The 19,558-nt window shown below is 35.0% G+C and overlaps 2 protein-coding genes across 14 annotated transcripts in view; one reads left to right on the plus strand and one right to left on the minus strand.

Annotated features, from left to right (window-relative positions):
* LOC115940791 (angiopoietin-related protein 3) overlaps positions 1-6,973 on the plus strand; it is a 22,953-nt gene extending 15,980 nt beyond the window's left edge. Inside the window, exon 6 of the mRNA XM_081817000.1 lies at positions 5,593-6,973. Within this exon, the coding sequence (XP_081673126.1) occupies positions 5,593-5,732 (140 nt within the window). The 3' untranslated portion in view covers positions 5,733-6,973. The remainder of the gene's footprint in view (positions 1-5,592) is intronic.
* DOCK7 (dedicator of cytokinesis 7) overlaps positions 1-19,558 on the minus strand; it is a 210,485-nt gene that overhangs the window by 133,074 nt on the left and 57,853 nt on the right. For all 13 annotated transcript variants that reach the window (XM_081816976.1, XM_031027711.2, XM_006732893.3 and 10 more), the window contains exons 10-14: positions 16,246-16,326; positions 13,503-13,668; positions 8,512-8,654; positions 4,638-4,731; positions 3,876-4,038 (exon numbers count right to left, since the gene is read on the minus strand). In XM_081816976.1, the coding sequence (XP_081673102.1) occupies positions 3,876-4,038; positions 4,638-4,731; positions 8,512-8,654; positions 13,503-13,668; positions 16,246-16,326 (647 nt within the window). The remainder of the gene's footprint in view (positions 1-3,875; positions 4,039-4,637; positions 4,732-8,511; positions 8,655-13,502; positions 13,669-16,245; positions 16,327-19,558) is intronic.

Below are 19,558 nucleotides of genomic sequence, written 5' to 3' on the forward strand. Positions count from 1 at the left end.
GGCGCCTGGGTGGCTCAGTTGGTTAAGCCACTGCCTTCGGCTCAGGTCATGATCCTGGAGTCCCGGGATCGAGTCCCGCATCGGGCTCCCTGCTCGGCGGGGAGTCTGCTTCTCCCTCTGACCCTCCCCCCTCTCATGTGCTTTCTCTCTCTCATTCTCTCTCTCTCAAATAAATAAATAAAATCTTTAAAAAAAAAAATACTTTGCCTCCTCATCTCCCATGATTGATGCAGAAGATTATGAAAAAAAAAAAAAAAGAATATTATATCCAGCAAAATCAGTAATTCTGGAGTAAAGGTAAAATAAACATACTTTCAGATGTAAAAGTCTCAGAAAATTTACTCCCATACACCCTGTTTCAGGAAGTTACTGAAGGCTGTCAGTAAAATGAGTAAAACAAGAAAGAACAATATACAGGAAATAAAGACTCCATAGCAAAAGAAATGCAAAGAGAATTTCCAGGATCATGGTAAACAGGCTCCAAGATGACAACTGTACAGTAAGCCTAGTGAGCCTCGGAAACTCCCTTGGCCACACTTACAATTTAGTTGCAAGGGGAACTAAGGAAGCTACAAGACAGGAAATGATTATCTGATGTATTTTGCTGTATTGCAAGAAGCTTTAGAGAATTTTAGCAATAACACACAGAAAAGTAGGGAAACTAAATAATGTAACTATTTCAGGAATATAAAAAGCTTTATAAATCAAATGCAGGAATAAAATCATAGTAATCTTCATGGCTCCACTGCAAAACTAGTTACATAAGAATCACAAATAGGTAAAAAAAATTAACACTGATTTAATGAAAAACTGGAATATACATATGGAAGAGATGACAAGTAGATGTATTTTTTTCTGAATTTATGCAAGTACATGTATTTTTAGGAAGGAAGATGTAAGAGTTAAATCTTCACCTAATATAACAATAAATGGATATTTAAAACTGAACAAGAATCAAGAAATAGTAGCATTAATATGTTGTTTAGAAAACAAAGAATAAAATACCAAAAGAAGGAGCAAAAAGAGTTACCAGTGATTGGCACTGAAAATTAGACATCGAAGTAGGGAAAGGCTGGTAGGAATAAGATGAAGGACCTCTGTTTTTAATTTTAAGCCTACAGTACTTACACGAACTTTAAGTATATTCATACAATTCTTTTTATTTTTTTTATTATGTTATGCTAATCACCATACATTACATCATTAGTTTTTGATTCATACAATTCTTTTTAAAAAATATATATATAAATATGTAAATAACAAAAACAAGTGGGAAATAAAAGAAAAGACCATTTCAAGACCCCGATTTCTACTTTCTCTATCTCTGAAATAATCCAAGATAAGATAGATAAATACAAGTTAGGGATGCTCTGGATGAGATTCCTGTACTAGGTAAGAGGTCCAGTTGATAACCTCAAAATGGTTTCATACAAATTTTGGATTATATAATCACTTCTTTATTCCATGTGCTTGTAAGTACTTAAATATATAATTTATAGAAGAATAATTTCATAATACCTTATTTCTTTTAAAAGCAATATATATTTTCTTTAGCCTAACTTGCAGAAATTTTACGCACACTAAGTGCCAATTACATGCAGTGTTTTGTACTCTGTACCCTCACAAGAGAAGGCAGGTATAATTGTGACCTCACATTTTATTAATAAGAAAACTGAGTGGCCAATATATTAAGTAAATTGTCTTAAGTCACCAAATAGTGCATAGTGGAGTCAGAAATCACAGCCCTAATTCTATGACTCTAAATCCCACTCTCATACCACTGTCCAGTTCCTTATTTCTCAACTCAATGAATAAATGTTTATTGTGTGGTGCCTGTGTGCTAACATACTATTCTAGATGCTGGAAATAAAGTGATAACGGAAACAAACAAGTCCCTGCCCTTTACATTAATTACATTATAATGAAAAAGACAAAAAAAACCCGATCATATAACTACATAATGTGATGCTAGATAATAAATACAAAGAAGGGTGAAGAATTGGAGAGAAGCAGTGGATCTTTTTACCTAGGGTAATGAGAGGGAGCCTCTCTAGGCAGTGACCTTTAAGCAGAGATATGTCTGAATAAGGAACCAAACCACATGAAAATATAGGGGAAAACATGTCAGGGAAAGAGAAGAACAAATGGAAAAGCCTCAGGGAGAATGAAATTTTGTTTGTTCAAGGATGAGTAAAAAGGCCACTGAGGCTAAAGTGAAATCAGCAAAGCAGAGTAGGATATGAAGTTAAAGACACGCAGACTTACAGAGTCTTAAAGACTGTTATTAAAAAAAAGCATTTTTTCTGCTTATGATGGAAGCCACCGAAGGATTTTAGATGGAGGAATGAATGATCTGATTGAGAACATTTAAATATCTCTCTGGTGATAATGCTGAGAATTGACTTAGCCAGGGTTAAAGGAAGATGATCAAATTAGAAAGGTACAGAAAAATCTGAGATCAGAAGCTGTCCAATATGCTAACCTCCAGCCCCATGCAGCAACTGAGCATTTGAAATGTGGCTCATCTGAAATTGAGATGTGTTTTAAACATAAAATACACACCTGATTTTGAAGACGTTTTGTAGGAAAGAAAAAAAGTAAAATAGCTCAACACTTTTTTACATTTATTACATGTTGAAATGATAATATTTTAGGTATATTAGGTTAAATAACATAATTAAAATTAATTTCACTGGTTTCTTTTTATTTTTTTAATGTGGGAACTATAAAATTTTAAATTCCAAAAGTAGCTCCCATTATATTTCTATTTGACAGTGCTGATCTAGATAGTGACTTGCCTAGAGTTTTAAAAGGAGTGAGGGGTGCCTGGGTGGCTCAGTTAAGCATCTGACTTGGGCTCAGGTCATGATCTCAGGGTCCTGGGATTGAGCCCTGCTTGAAGCCCCTAGTCGAGCCCTCCATTAAGCCCCACATGGAGCCTCATGTGGGGCTCTGTGCTCAGTGGGGAGTCTGCTTCTCGTCCTCTCCCTCTCCTTTTCCCCCATTGGTGTGTGTGTTCACGTGCTCTCTCTCTCTCTCAAATAAATAAAAAATCTTTGGAGAAGGTAAGAACTATGGGATTTGGGATACATTTTGAAAGCAGAGCCTATAAAACTTGTTTGAGGAGTAAATGTGAGGAGTAAGAAAAGGAGAGAAATCACTTTGATTCCAAAAATTTTGGCCTCAGAAACTGCATAACTTGGTGGTGAAAAATACTAAGATGGGGAAGTCTGGGCTGGAATCTTACATCTGAGCTGCCCTGCTGGCTATCCCAATGTCAAGTCATGGGCTAGGCACTCACAAATGAAGGGGCTTCATTCATAAGGAGTATAAATAAACGAACCCTTAGAGTTATGGAGTGGTCAGCCTGGAAAGCCTATTCAACAACCTCGTGCCAAGTATTCTGAGTAGTGGATCAGTAAACACTGTTGATTAGTTGCTGGACCACACTGCAGCCACATAAGTCTGGTTCCTGTGGAACGCTAGACTCTGCTAATAGGAACATCTGAGGAAATATTGTAACTGGGAGTTCAAATGTTTTAATCTCACAGCCCACACTTCCAGTGCTAGCTCCACCACACTGAGTGAAGGATACTTGACCTCTCCATCCCTTTACTCACTTTTAAAATGAAGGTAATACCTACCTCAAGCTGTGAGGATTAAATAAGATAATGTATGTAAGGTAATTAACATCTGACCTTTGCCCTGGCACATAGTATAAGTTTAATACATTACAGCTCTTAGTAAAATCATAGAGTAAGAAATGGAATAATTAAAGCTACAAAGGATTTTTGGAGAGTTTCATTCTAGTTCTACTTTCATAATAGAATATACAGTATCTAATTTCAAAAATCTCTAAAATTAAAATGTGTTACCTGTAAGTAGTGTTTGGAACATAGACATCCCTGGCAGGAAACTCCAAAATTTCTCTGGTAGGCCTAACCCTACTGTCTGGGTAAAGCTTCACTTGAAGCAGCTCTGGAGTTAGGCAATAATGGGGATTTTCAGGTGCAGGAGAAATGTCTATCTTCAGCTGAGCTGCATATAAAAACATATTATAAAAACAATGTAAACATAATAAAAACTTCATGTAAAAATGTTCCTGGAAGGATTTAGATCACATTTTTGCAAGAAGTTATAAATTACTGATACAGACATAATTACATGTAAAATAATAAATGCCTACCAAATGAATGAATGAGAAGAAAGAAAGAAGCAAAAGAAAGAAAGAAAAAACAGAAACAGAGGCATCTAGCATAAAACAAGCCAACATTCTGAAAGATGAGTGATTTAATTGGAACTTTTTTTACTCTGGAATGGTTTGCTCTGATTATATGAATCTGTTTCTGAATATTTACCATTCTATGTACATTTTCTTTCCTCTAAAAAATAATTTTAAGCCATGATATTATTCATCATTCACATTTCAGTACTCAAATTATCAAAAGTACTGAATCTTGCATACAAACTGTTAAGACCATGAGAAGAGAATAATAAAATGAAGAAGACTGACAAGCACTGGGCAAAGAAAGATAGATGGGTTAGATAAGTGAAAAAAGGAATGCATAATTACCAACAATAGGACATATTAGTGATGATAAGGGTTGTATTAATGTCTACTCAAAATTTTAAAATACCTGTAATAGGTCTTAGTCGCCGTAAAACAGAAGATGGCCTTCTCATATCAGCAAGAAATTTGTACAGATCTTCATCACTTAGGCGGTCTCCTTCCTGAGAAAAAAGTATTCAATAAAACAAATATAGTAGACTGAAAATAAATGTATATTGCCTGTTAATATTCATACCTTTTTCTGCCGGTTTAGTCAGAATGAAAAGTAAGATTAAATTAATATAATTATGATTAAAAATAAATATGCTGATTTATTTCCTTTTTTATGCTTTCAAATTTTATTAAGAGTTATGATACTATTATCTATAATTTTATATATTTACTTATAGCCCATTATTTATGTCTATAAGGTATTACAGGACACTAAAATACAGAAAATCTATACAATTTAGAGATAGATGAAAAGGAAGAAAAAAATAAAAATATAGACATAAAAGAAACATATATATATGACAGTCTTAAACATTTTTTACACTTGAATGTTTGTCTTTTCAATTTCGTATCACCAAATTTCTCAAATGCAAAATATACAGCATTAACTAAATTTGAAAAAAAAAAAGAATAAGTAGCAACAAAAACTACACCTTTTTTTCTGATTGCAAGTACTTTTTTTTTTTTTTTTAATTTTTTCAGTTGAGTATAGCTAACACACAATGTTACATTAGTTTCAGGTGTACGACATAGTGATTCAAGGAATTTATACATTATGCTATGCTCACCACAAGTGTAGCTATCATCTATCACCATACAACACCATTACAATATCACTGACCATATTCCTTATGCTGTGGCTTTTATTCCCGTGACTTCATTCATTCCATAACTGGAAGCCTGTATCTCCCACTCCCCTTCATCCATTTTGCCCATCCCCCCACCCTTAACCCTTTCTGGTAACCATCAATTTGTTCTCTGTATTTACGGGTTTGATTCTGCTTTTTGTTTGTTTATACATTTGTTTACAGAAATTACTCATAAGGAAAAGAATAATTATCCTGATACTAAGACCAGAAAGAAAATTGTGAAACAATCTCAATCAATGGGAAAAGAGACAAGCAAACAAACAACAAACCAAACTACACCTAATACAAAATTTTCAATTTAATATTTTTTCTTACAATTAAAATAGGTAAGAATTTTACGCCTTTATTCAAGAGTCAATCTTTAGATTTCATTAATCCAAACCTCCTGCACTTGATATCTTATTGTTTTTAATGCACTGTTTATATATTTATTTTGTTAATGAACACATTTAACATTACTTTATTACTGTGAGCTCACCTTGCGCCATATCCCATTTGTTCACTATTACATACTCTACAGAGTAAAGAACTGATCTTCTTTCATCCCACTATTCAGAAAAGTGATTTTTAATTTCCAAGTGATTCAAGATTTTTATTAATACTTTAATAAATAGTTTTGAGTTTTATTAAGTTATGATTAGAGAATTTCATTTTATGAAGATTTTTTCCTGTGGCCTAATTATTGTAAATGTTCTATCAGTTGCTAAAACAGTATACTCTCTCCTCTTTTGACTCAGATCTTTAAATGGTCCTTATTGATAGCACATTCAGATTATGTCTACTTAATTATTTCTGTCCCCTTAACCTGTTAAATTGATTCTATTATTGGCCTCTACTCTTTACTCCTTGTGTGCCTTTTGTTGGGTGAGGCATAATTCCCACCCCTCAGCTTGGCCATGTGACTTGTCTTGGCCAATAAGCAAATGTGATGCAGAGACCTGACAAACATTTGCACAAATGAGCTTGGCCCCCCTGTTGAACTTCTGCCATTAGTATGAGAACATGACCAAGCCAAACTGCTAGAGGATAAGAATAGAAGTAGAGAGACACGGAGACACCTGAGTCATTTCAGTCTTCCCAAGAGAAGTCAGTCTAGATCAAATGATCTAAGTCAATCTCCAAACATGAATGAGCCTAGCTGACACCCCCCCACTTCCACATTGCATATTCACCACTGTGTACTCCAACTTATATACCTGTCAACAAATAAAACAAATGTTCTTGAAACTAATGGGTGGGTTTAATTTTGTTTTTATATCTCCATGTACTTTTAATAATTTTGACTTGACAATTTCAAATCTGTACATAAGCACTCCTAATTACTATATCAAATTCATGGTTAGTAATCGCTCATCAACTTTAAAAAAGAACTGCCTTCTGTTTCTCATTTTGTACCTTGAATTCTACTGTATTAAAATTGTAATCTCTGCTTTTTACTTACTTTGCATTTGCCTGATGCATAGTATACTAGCTGTTTAAAAATAGTTTTAAAAATTATACATGCTAATCATTAAAAAAAATTGACTGTACAAAGTATAAATGCTTTCCATTAAACAAACAAACAAATAAATGCTTTCTATTGCTGATGTTTCCAATAATCATTCATTTAAAGTTTTCACAATCACTTTGTGCTAGTTTCCAGCTACCAGTCTCCAACACAGTATCCAGTACATGGTGAATACTCAAAAAATATTTGCTGGATTAATAGGTAGGTGGGTGGATGGATGCTGAACAGTCAGAAACTATTTGTTGGATCAATAGTCAGTACATGCTGAACAGTCAGAAACTATTTGTTGGATCAATAGGTAGGTGGGTGGATGGATGACTTGTTGATTTAAGGTTACAAAACCAGTTCAATAATAAAGTAGGCTGAAGAAATGAAAAAAGAACTGATGAAATAGTGCAGAAGTGATATAGTGGTTGAAGAAGTAGAAAGAGAGAAAAATGTCATAGCTGCAAGGCTGTGTCACTGTATCACATAAATCTACTGCCTGGTTTCTGTAGCTTTATTTAGCCGATCACTTCATCCAAGTAACACAGTGGCCTTTTCTTTCTTGTTCTATTGTCCATAATAAAAAGACCCTTACCACTTCAGATACTTCTCAGCTGCTTTACTCTCCACTGGAATCTCTCAGACCAGCTGTCTATAAATGCTATTGCAATAAAATTGTGAAAGGGCCTTCAAGCAGATTGCTAGCTTTCACTTCATGGCACATCCTTTCCTAAACCTTGCCTCTTTCAAGTTAGAAGATGTCAGTAGGCCAAGATTTCCTCCTCTTATTTAGAATAAGACCTCAAAAGAAGGAATTCTTGGACAATACTTAGCATTTGCCCTTCATCTGTTCCAAAATATATGCATGGTACCAATTCATTTTGTATCAAAATCCAGTATGGACATGCATACGTGCATGCACTCATACAAAAATTAGAGGGAAAAAGCTCACCAAAGCAATTTTTAACCTATGTGCAATGCGCTATTATTTTTCTATTCTACTGTGTTTGTTTTTAAGCTGGGTATTATCTATTATATTTCCATTACTGTTAATAGATCATGACCAGCATTTAAAAACTCCTGATTTGATTCATGATTTGAAGTAGAGAGAACATATTTGCAAAGAATAAAATATCTTTGATCAAGAACTTCTTGGACCTATAAATGCACCTATAAAAATGTTAACTACCTTTTAGCACAAAAATGCACTATAAAGACCTGAGAGTCCTATTCCATACACCATGGATGTGGTAAATTCAACCAAAAAAAACTTGGGTGGGGAAGGGAGATACAACCACACAATCACTGACTAAGAAAATTCATAAACATAAATGTTTAAAAATTACAATTAAGAAATAGGATATAAATGTGGAGGATTGATTTTGATGTGTTAGTATAACATTTAAATAAATATAATTATACAAGAGGTACAATATTATTTTATTCTTATACTTTCACCCTTAAAAGTTTTTTTTACATTTCTCAAAATCAAAATCACTGCATGTATATGTACAATTACAAATTTTCTGAAACCAAAAAAATTTTATGTACAAATAGCCCCCTAGAATAACTACATGACAGAACAATACCTGCTTAAAAAAATTCGTCACTGTGAGAGTAGCAGGTCGAAAGCTGGTCAAGTTACAAGCATCATCTCCACTTGTTGTCCTTTCGAGGGATCGTCTGCCAACAATACTAGAATTCCTCCTCTCTGACCAAGACCCTTTTCGTTCTACCAAGGGGGGAAAAACAGTATGATATTCATTTTCATAATATTTAAAACTTGTTTCCAAGCAGCTTTCCAAACACAGGGAAAAAAATCATTAAAGTTGAAAACTATTCAGCATATTGACTGTAGTAAGAATTTCACTCCTGGAGGGGCGCCTGGACAGCACAGGCAGCTAAGCATCCGACTCTTGGTTTCAGCTCAGGTCATGATCTCAGACTTGTGAGACTGAGCCCCACGTCAGGCTCCGCACTCAGTGCAGAGTCTGCTTAAGACTGTCTCTCCCTCTCCCCCACGCTCACTCTCTCTCTCAAATAAATAACCTTAAAAAAAAAAAAAAAGAATTTCATTTCCGGAGAGATCAGTAAGGAAGCACTATACCTAAATCACCCGGTTCTCTTTTTAAAATTTCTCTAGTGTAAAAAAAAGTCTCTACTACACTAAAATTATGCATAAAACCAAAGATGAGCTATGAAGAGCAGCTGCAGGGGAACTATGCATTTGCTAGGAAATATTCACACAATAAAAATTTTAGTAACCATAATAGTCCCTGACTTGAATTTGAATTCGAAACAGAATTTTAATTAAAAGTCCTTGCAAGATAACCCTATTAGCATTTGAATTTGAAACAGAATTTTAATTCCAAGACCTTGCAAGATAACCCTATTATTTAAAACCAACTGAAGATCTATGTTGCAGAGCAACAAAGAAACAGAAGACTTAAAACTATAAACAAACTAGACATAACAGATAGCTATAATACATATCAGCAAGCAAAAGTAGAATACATGCTCTTCTCAAGTGCACAAAGGACATTCTCCAAGGCAGACTGACCCATAAGACAAAAAATACAGTAAATTCAAAAGGACTGAAATTACATAAAATCTGTTCTCAAACAACAGTGAAATCAAACTATAAATCAGTAACAGAAGAATATTCGGGAAATTCATAAACATGTGGAAGTTAAACAGCAAACTCTCAAATAACCAGTGGTCGAAGAGGAAATAGCAAGGGAAATTAGGAAATTTAGTTAAAATGTATGAAAATGAAAACACAATATCCTAAGACACATGGGATGCAGTGCTCAGAGGAAAATTTTATCTATAAATGCCTATCCTAAAAAAAAAAGAAGAAGAAAGCTCTCAAATCAGTAACTTAACTTACATTTTAAGAAACTAGAAAAAGAGAAAACTAAAACCAAAGGAAGCATGAGAAAGGACTCAAAAATGACAACAGCTGAATGGCAATAAATGAAATAGAAACTAGAAACACATCAATGAAACCAAAAACTGGATCTTCAAAAAGAAAATTTTAAAAACATAAGCTAAATAGGTAATTAAAAAAATAGGAAAGGCTCAAATTACTAAAATCAGGAATGAATGAGGAGACATCACTACAGCTCTTAGAGAGAAAAAGGATTATATTACAATTTTATGAATAACTGTAAGTCAACAATTAGATAATTTACACAAATTGAACCAATTTCTAGAAAGAAACAGTACTGAAACTGATTTAAGGTGAAAAAAGAAAATATAGGGCGCCTGCGTGGCTCAGTTGGTTAAGCGACTGCCTTCGGCTCAGGTCGTGATCCTGGGGTCCCTGGATCAAGTCCCGCATCGGGCTCCCTGCTCAGCGGGGAGTCTGCTTCTCCCTCTGACCCTCCCCCCTCTCATGTGCTCTCTCTCATTCTCTCTCTCTCAAATAAATAAATAAAATCTTTAAAAAAAGAAAAAAGAAAATATAAAAAGATCTAAAGTAAGTGAAAAGATCTACTTAGTTAAATAAAACTTACCACAAAAAAAGCTAAGATGGCTTCACTAGTGAATTCTTCCAATTTTTCAAAAACCAAATACCAATCCTTCACAAAACCCTCCAAAAAACAAAGCAATAATTCACAATTCATTCTGTGAGGCCGGTGTTACTTTGATATCAAAACCAGACAGAGATGTCAAATAAAGAAAAACTGCAGACCAATATCCCTTATGAATATAGAAGAAAAATTTTGAACAAAATACTGAGAAACATATTCTAACAACTACAAAAAACTTATGTACCATGACCAAGTGGGATTTCTCCCAAAAATGTAAGATTAGTTTAACATCCAAAATGCAATCAATTAATGCAATACACCCTACTAAAAGAATATAAGACAAAAACCATACAAGTCAACTCAAAGGCAGAAAAAGCATTTGACAAAATCCAACATCCTTTCATGATAAAAACACTCAAAAAGTTAGGCACAGAAGGGAATTTCATCAATCTACTAAATTATGTCTATAAAAAACCTACAGCAAACATCATACTTGATGATAAAAGACTAAATGCATTCTCCCCCAGGTCAAGAACAAGAAGAGGATATCTACTCTTCCCACTTTAATATTATATAGAAGGTTCTAGTTATGAGATCATTAGAAAAGAAAAAAGAAATAAAAGACATCCAGATTGAAAAGGAAACAGTAAACTTTTTGTTATTTGCAGATGACATGATCTTGTATAGAGAAAATCCTAAAGAATCCAGAAAAGAAAAAAATAACACTGTAATTAATAAACATTTTCAAAATGGTTTCATAGTACAAGATCAATATTCAAGTCAATATTCTATACACAAGAAATGAACATTCTAAAAATGAAATTAGGAAAACAATTCCAGGGGACCCTGGGTGGCTCAGTCGTTAAGCATCTGCCTTCGGCTCAGGTCATGATCCCAGGGTCCTGGAATCGAGCCCTGCATCCCGCTCCCTGCTCTGTGGGAAACCTGCTTCTCCCTCTCCCACTCCCCCTGCTTGTGCTCCCTTTCTCTCTGTGTCTCTCTCTGTCAAATAAATAAATAAAATCTTAAAAAAAAAAAAAAGAAAACAATTCCATTTAAAATAGCATAAAAACAGTAAAATATTTGGGTATACATTTAACAGAAAGAGAATAAGACCTGTACATTGAAAACTATAAAATGTTGGAAAAATGTTAAGATCTAAATAAATGGAAAAACATTTCATGGATTGGAAGACTTAATATTGTTAAGAGGGCAATACTCCCCAAATTAATTTACAGACTCAATGTAATGCCTATCAAAATTCCAGTTGTCTTTGTGCAGAAACTGACAGCTGATCCTAAACTTCATATGAAACTACAAGGGTCCAAAATAGGCACACCCACACAAAATCTTTAAAAAAGATAATAAAGTTGGAGGACCACTCTCCCCACTTTCAAAAATTATTGCAAAGCTAAAATAATCAAGACAGAATAGTATTACCATAAGCTTAGAAATATAAATCAATGGAACAGAATTGAGAGTCCAGAATTAAACCGATATATCTATCATGAACTGATTTTCAATAAGAATGGCAAGACCATTTGCTGGAGAAAGAACAGTCTTTTAGCAAATGGGCGTTGGGACAACTCAGCATCTATGTAAAAAGAATAATGTTGGACCTCTACCTCTCACCATGTACAAAAAGTAACTTGAAATGGATTATACCCAAATGTAAGAGCTACACCTATAAAACTCTTAGACAAAACACACAGGTAGATCTTCCTGATCGTGGGTAAGGTAATGCTTTCTTAGATATAACTCCAAAAGCACAAGCAACAAAAGAACAGAAAAATGGAACTTTGTCAAAAAATATCTGTGCTGCAGACACCATCAAAAAAAAAAACAACAAAAAAAAAAACACCAACCCACAGACCGAGAGAAAATATTTCCAAGTCCTTAGATAAAAGATTTGTATCCAGAATACATAGAGAACTCTTACAACTTGATGATAATAATATAAAAAAGCCACATAAAAAATGAGCATCCACTAGGTAACAAGACAAAACAGGTATTTTAAAAATGGGCGAAGTTAGATATGACTACATCTTTCTCCAAAGAAAATAAACAAATAGCCAGTGCAAAAAATAATACTCAAGATCATTAACTATCAAGGAAAGGCAAATCTAAACCACAATGACAAACCTCTTTACGTGCACTAGAATGGCTGTAATCAAAGGGCCAGATAATAAAAGTGTTGTCAAAGATATGGAGAAATTGGAGCCTTCACACACTATTAATAGAATTTTTAATGGTGCAGCAACATTGGAAAACAGCTTGGCAGTTCATCAAAAGGTGAAATACAGAATTGTCCTATGATCCAACAATTTCTAGTATATAAAGAAATGAAAACATATGTCCACACAAAAGCTGGTACATGAACCTTAACTGCAGCATTATTCATATTAAACAAAAAGTATAAACAACCCAAATGTGCATCAACTGATGAATGGATTAATAAAATGTGGCATATCCACATGATGTACTATTATTTGGCAATAAAAAGAAATTAAATACTAAAAAAAAAGAAAAATTAAATACTGATACATGCTACAACGTGAACTTTTAAAACATTATGCTATGTGAAAGAAACTAGTCACACAAAGACTACATATTGTATAATTGTATTGATATGAAATGTCCAGCATAGGCAAATCCATACAGACTAAGGAGTTATGAAGTTATTTAGGGTTGGGTTTCGGGATTAGGAGAGAATGGAATTACTGCTGAGTGTTCCAAAATTAGATTGTGGGAACACTCTGGTTTCTCTTCAGATCGCATAAATCTTTCGCCTTTTACCAAAATTAGATTGTGGTGATGGTTGCAGAACCTTGTGAATATACCAAAAAAACAACGAATTATACACTTTAAATGGGTGAATTGTATAGTATATAAATTACATCTCAATAAAGCTGTGGGGGAAAAAAAGCAAAAACAGAAAACCCTTTATGCCTCAGAACACTGCAAAGTCTACAAATAAAACAAGCCTATATAGAAAAAAGAAAAAAATTATATATTTAGAAATATTTTATATAAAACACTCTTACCGCCAGTGCTTATTTCCACCTCTGTAGAATCTCTTTCCAAACTCCCCGCACTGCTAACAATATTCATTAAATGGATTGCAGTCCAAGCAAAAGGCATACGATATTTCCCAAGTCTTTGACAAAACTGATCGGCTTGACTTTTCAGCTTCTCCAATTTTTCCTTATTCTGCAAAACAAAACTTTATACATTATATAATTATGCTCAAAAGAAATGAATTAAAGACTACTTCATAATACATAAAAAGACAGGGTAAGAATTCTCAATTCTCAACAAAGATGGAAAAATAGGGGCACCTGCGTGGCTCAGCTGGTTAAGCAACTGCCTTTGGCTCAGGTCATGATCCTGGAGTACCAGGATCAAGTCCCACATTGAGCTCCCTGCTCAGTGAGGAGTCTGCTTCTCCCTCTGATCCTCCCCCATCTCGTGCTCTCTCATTCTCTCTCTCTCAAATAAGTAAATAAAATCTTAAAAAAAAAAAAAAAAAGAGTCTGCCTTCAGGTCATGACGCCAGGGTCCTGGGATCTAGCCCCGGGCAGGCTCCCTGCTCAGCGGGGAGCCTGCTTCTCTCTCTCCCCTCTGCCCCTGCTCAAGTGCTCTCTCTCGCTCACTCTCTCTCTCAAATAAATAAAATCTTTTAAAAAAAAGATGGAAAAATAATCTACCTTTCAGAGATCAACTAACACTATTTATCTTAAGCACTGAATAATTTCAACCCATTCTATAAATGTATGTATAGAGTAAGTCTTTCAAATTTCTCTTTGTGATTTTCTCACCTTGGTAGGAAAGAAAGGAGAGCAAGTGCCAAACATGTTTATGTATTACAAGTACTATTTTATGAAAAGAAACATAACCATATTCTAGTCAGTAACTGCTAACTATTAAATACTCAAGGTAATGACTTACTAAATTTTATTATACTGAAAAAGATGGAAGCAGTTGAGCCATTTGGAACTAATCCTTAATTTATGGCAAGAAAAGGAGTAAGGTAAGGTGGGAGTGGGGGGCCATAAGTACGCTAATAACATATAAGCCCAGAACTGTAATAAAAGAAGCAAAGAAAAAATTATTACAAAGGGACTAAATCCTAGAAACAGACTGATGGTCCAAACAGTATGTGCCTCTCGGGAAGATATCCTGAAGCTGGCCCAACTTTCAGGCTGTCCCTGACACAAACACTAAGGTGGCCTGTGATAGCCAACCAATGGTCCAAGAGTAAAAACCTACATCAAATCTCCTACGTACTCTTTCCATATAGGATGTATTCTCTAATGACTGTCCTACCTTGAGACTCAGGTCTGGGAAAAGGGGGAAGGATAACTAAATGGTAGCACTGTTTATTGCTATCTATTATACTTCCAAAATAGAATCTTGCTTTAAGAGACTAGATATCCAGTGTACTTGATTCTATCAACTTATACACATATGTAATAGGCTGCTAATATAACTATGAGCTCCATAAAACAGCAAATTTAATTTAAAAAATGACAACCTGGGGAAAGCCAGAATACATTAACCCTGATTTCAACCAGCTAGCCAGGGATAAGAGAACATTATCAGGTACCCAGGTCAACCTCAATCAGCAGAAAAGTCTCAGTTCTTGTTATAAATTTCACAAAGACAGAAAGCAAAACATATTCTAGATTTTGGTAACTTGTCCAGTATTCTTCAAGCATACTATCCTGGCTATTTCAACTATTAAATCATGTGGTCAAAGATCTAAGATCATATGTTATTATTTTTTTTATTATTTAAAAGATTTTATTTATTTATTGGAGAGAGACAGAGAGAGAGAACATGAGCAGAGAAAGGAAGCGGCAGGCTCCCCATTGAGCAAGGACCCCAATGTGGTCCTCCATCCCAGGACTCCAGGATTATGACCTGAGCAGAAGGCAGACGCTTAAATGACTGAGCCACTCAGGTGTCCCTCATCTGTTATTCTTGTAGCTAACTCAGGGTATCTGAAATTTGGTACCAACTTTATATAAATTACTCTTGCTTTATAAATTGATCCAAATTCTACAACATAGTGGTCTGATGGCAAAACAAAGATTGCATTTTCTATTTTTATCATATTCCTTAATTATCCGCAACTAGACAGAGCTCCAGAATACTATTTTGCTATGAAAGGTTTTATTATCAATATCACTATTTTATAAAAATATCATTATTTTTGAAAATTTTAATTATTTAGGAATTAAACTATATTAACTTAGTTCTCTCCAAGAAAAAAAAAAATGTAGAGTCAATTAGTTTGGGGGTGAGGGAGATTTTAAAGACTAAAACATCACAGGGGCACCTGGGTGGCTCAGTCGGTTAAGTGTCTGACTCTGGATTTCAGCTCAGGTCATGATCTCAGGGTTGTGAGACTGAGCCCCACACTGGGCTCCGTAGTAAGCATTATGGAAAAAATAAGGAAGAAAAAGAGAAAAGCCTGCTTAAGATTCTCTCACTCCATCTGCTCCTAGCCAACCCCCCTCTAAGGAAAAAAAAAAAAAAAAAGAATAACAGCATATGACACAAGCTAGATAACAAAGGAAATAAAGAAGAAACTAATAAAGTGGGTAGGCCAATAGAAAATAATGAATTAGTAGTAAAATTCCTTAATATGCTGTGTATAGTATTCTCCCAAACAATAACTTAGGAAATCTAAGGGTGTTTAGGGTTGGACTCAGAGATCTGGGGGAAATGGGGAGGGACTATATGTCTATAAAGGTGGGGAAAATGAGATGCATGATATTCTACCTTTGTGGCATCTGCTTCTTTGAAAATCATGTATGGTTCTGCACACTCTCCGATGTCACCTTGCTGTAGGACTTTTTCTAGCTGTCAAAGAAAAAAAAGTAAAGACTAATTAAGTGCCCCCCAAAAAAAAGAAAGAAAAAAAAAAAAAAAGCAATCAGCCTGGAATGCAAGGATGGTTCAATATAAGAAAATCAATCAACATAATGGACTACACTAATGGAATGACAGGAAAAAAACCACATGATCATCTCAACTGATAAAGAAAAATAATTGGGCAAAATTCAACACCCTTTCACACTAGGAACACTCAACGAACTAGCAATACAAGAAAGCTCTCTCAACATAATAAAGGCCATATATGGAAACACCACAGCTAAAATCATATTCAATGGTGAAAGACTGAAAGTTTTTCCTCTTACATCAGGAGCAAGATAAGGATGCTCACTTTTGCCAATTCAATTCAACAAAGTACTGGAAGTCTGAGCCAGAAAATAAGAAAAAGAGAAAAAAATGAGTCCAAATTTGAAAGGAAAAAGTAAACTTGTCGCTGTTTACAGATATGATCTTTTGTTCAGAAAACCTGAATATGACACACACACACACACATACACACAAACACACATAAATGGTTGAACTAATAAATAAATTCAGCAAAGTTGCAGGATACAAAATCAACATGCAAAAATCATTTGTATCTCTATACACTAATAATGAACAATTCAAGAAGGAAATCAACAATTTCATTTACAATAAAAGAAAAAAGAAAAAAAACATAAGTATCCCCACTTTTAGAAAGCTTGCATTATGCCACTTTGCTTTTATACAAGACCTACATTAATACTTGCTTTCACTAACTGAAAGAAATCTAAAGAGTTTCACTTTTATTAAAAAAAGGCAAAAAGTAAAAATAACATTCAACATTTCCTTTGTAGTTCCCAGATATACAGGCAGCACACACCCTGAAGAGCAAGAGTGGCACCGCCACGCTCCTTCCCCGGACATGACACTCAGCATCTCAGCATCAAGCTACCATAGCTTTGAACTGTGTCTGTGAGCATCTGTGCTTTATGTCCATTTATTTTGTGCATTTGTTGGCAAGATATATCCAAAGGGGGGTGCTGGGTGGCTCAGTCGTTAAGCATCTGCCTTCGGCTCAGGTCATGATCCCAGGGTCCTGGGATCGAGCCCCACATCGGGCTCCCTGCTCTGCGGGAGGCCTGCTTCTCCCTCTCCCACTCCCCCTGCTTGTGTTCCCTCTCTCGCTGTGTCTCTCTCTGTCAAATAAATAAAATCTTAAAAAAAAGATATACCCAAAGGTATCAGGAAAGCCTAAGAGAGGTTATTTTTTAAGTCAAAGCAGGAAGAATAAACCGTTTTAATCCTGCAAAGGAGTATGACATGACAACATACATAAAAGGACAAATTAATACTGCACGTAACAATATGGAGGACTCTCCCAGACATTATATTGAGTAAAAGAAGCCAGACACAAAAGCCTGCCTATTGTAGGATTCCTTTTCATATGAACTTCAAGAAGAGAAGCCAGCAATGGTGACAGAAGTTAGAATACTAGTTATCTGGTGGAAGGGCAGGGGTAGTCACTATAAAGAGAAACACAAGAAACCTCTAGGGTAATGAGGTAACAGAAATACTGTACGTCTTGAGTTCAGGAGTGATTTATACAGATGAATACATATGGAAGAACTGACCCAACTGTTTACTCCAGATTTGTATCCCATAAAGATCTCACTGTATATATTTTATATCTCAATTTTTTTAAAAACTGATAAATACCAAGTGTAACTAACTGAAACTTATTCACTACTGCTGGGAATGCAACTATCAGATACCCTGGAAACCCATTCGATAGCATCTACCAAAGCTGACAAATATTCTATAACTTGGCAATTCTACTCCCAAGAATAAACTAAACGGAAATGAATACATATATCTATTCTCATGGAATGCAAATGTTTACAGAATTACTGATAAAAACCACAAAATTAGATTAATGAAAATGTCTATCACCAGTAAAGAGAATTATGATATATTCATACAATACTAAAAAGCAATGTAAATGAATTTTAAAACTGGGTGGCTAAGTTGGTTAGGCATCAGATTCTTGGTTTCCACTGGGTCATGATCTTGAAGTTGTTGGATCAAGCCCCATGTCGGGCTCCATGCTCAGTGAAGCATCTGCTTGGGATTCTCTCTCCCCCTCTCCCTCTGTTCCTCCCCCAACTCACACCTACATGCTTTCTCCCTCTCTCTAAGATAAATAAAACTTTAAAAAAATAAAAAATAAAAATTCCTGCATAAAGCAGTATAGATTAATCGCACAATCATGTAGCAAGTCACAAAATATACACACTGTTGGATCCTATTAACAGTGTTCAGGGGCACCTGGGTGGCTCAGTTGGTTAAGTGACTGCCTTCGGCTCAGGTCATGATCCTGGAGTCCCGGGATCAAGTCCCGCATCGGGCTCCCTGCTCGGCAGGGAGTCTGCTTCTCCCTCTGACCCTCCTCCCTCTTGTGCTGTCTCTCATTCTCTCTCTCTCAAATAAATAAATAAAATCTTTAAAAAAAAAAATTTATTAAAAAAAAAACATAGTGTTCAAAAACAAGCAAATACGTTCGGGGGAGAAAAAATGAGTAGTGAATGGTACATGGACAGTTTCTGGAATTCTAGTTAACATTTTGTTTCTTAACCCGGGTAAGTCGTAACATAATGTATTTATTTGGGGATAATTCATTAAACCATATATTTATGACTTTTGTCATACCTCAATAAAAAATTTAATTAAAATAATTTTAAGCTTATTTTGTTATCATTACCTTACTATAACCCAAGTTTTTTTTCATCTACTTATGGGTTTCTTTCAATGAGCTTTGTTTTTATTCTCTAAAATGGTGGCTTCCATAAACAATCCAAAAATAATGGTATTACCCCTTCACATATTTGCCAGAAAGTAACTATGCTATTAAACAGGACAAAAAAGGAGCAAGGAAGTAATAATCCTGGCTGAGCCAGAATTCCAGTACCTCACACTGTGATAGACTGCACCAATTCTTCCCCCTTCCTTTACCCCACTCATTGCCACCTGACATTGGAATTCCTCTGAATAAAGAGGCCAAGTATATATCCCAACTCCTTGACTTTTGTGTTCTGTCACATGACTTGTCTTGGCCAACAGAATATTAGCTGGTATGATGTGACCAAAGGCTTGAAAGTTGCCTGTGCAGGTGGGTCTGCTCTTTGGCACTTCTGCAATCACCACGAGACTATGCCAGGCTAGACTGCAAAAAAAGAGA

Source organism: Leptonychotes weddellii, chromosome 4 (genome assembly GCF_054177405.1).
Source record: "Leptonychotes weddellii isolate Sample4059 chromosome 4, ASM5417740v2, whole genome shotgun sequence".
Lineage (NCBI taxonomy): Eukaryota > Metazoa > Chordata > Mammalia > Carnivora > Phocidae > Leptonychotes > Leptonychotes weddellii.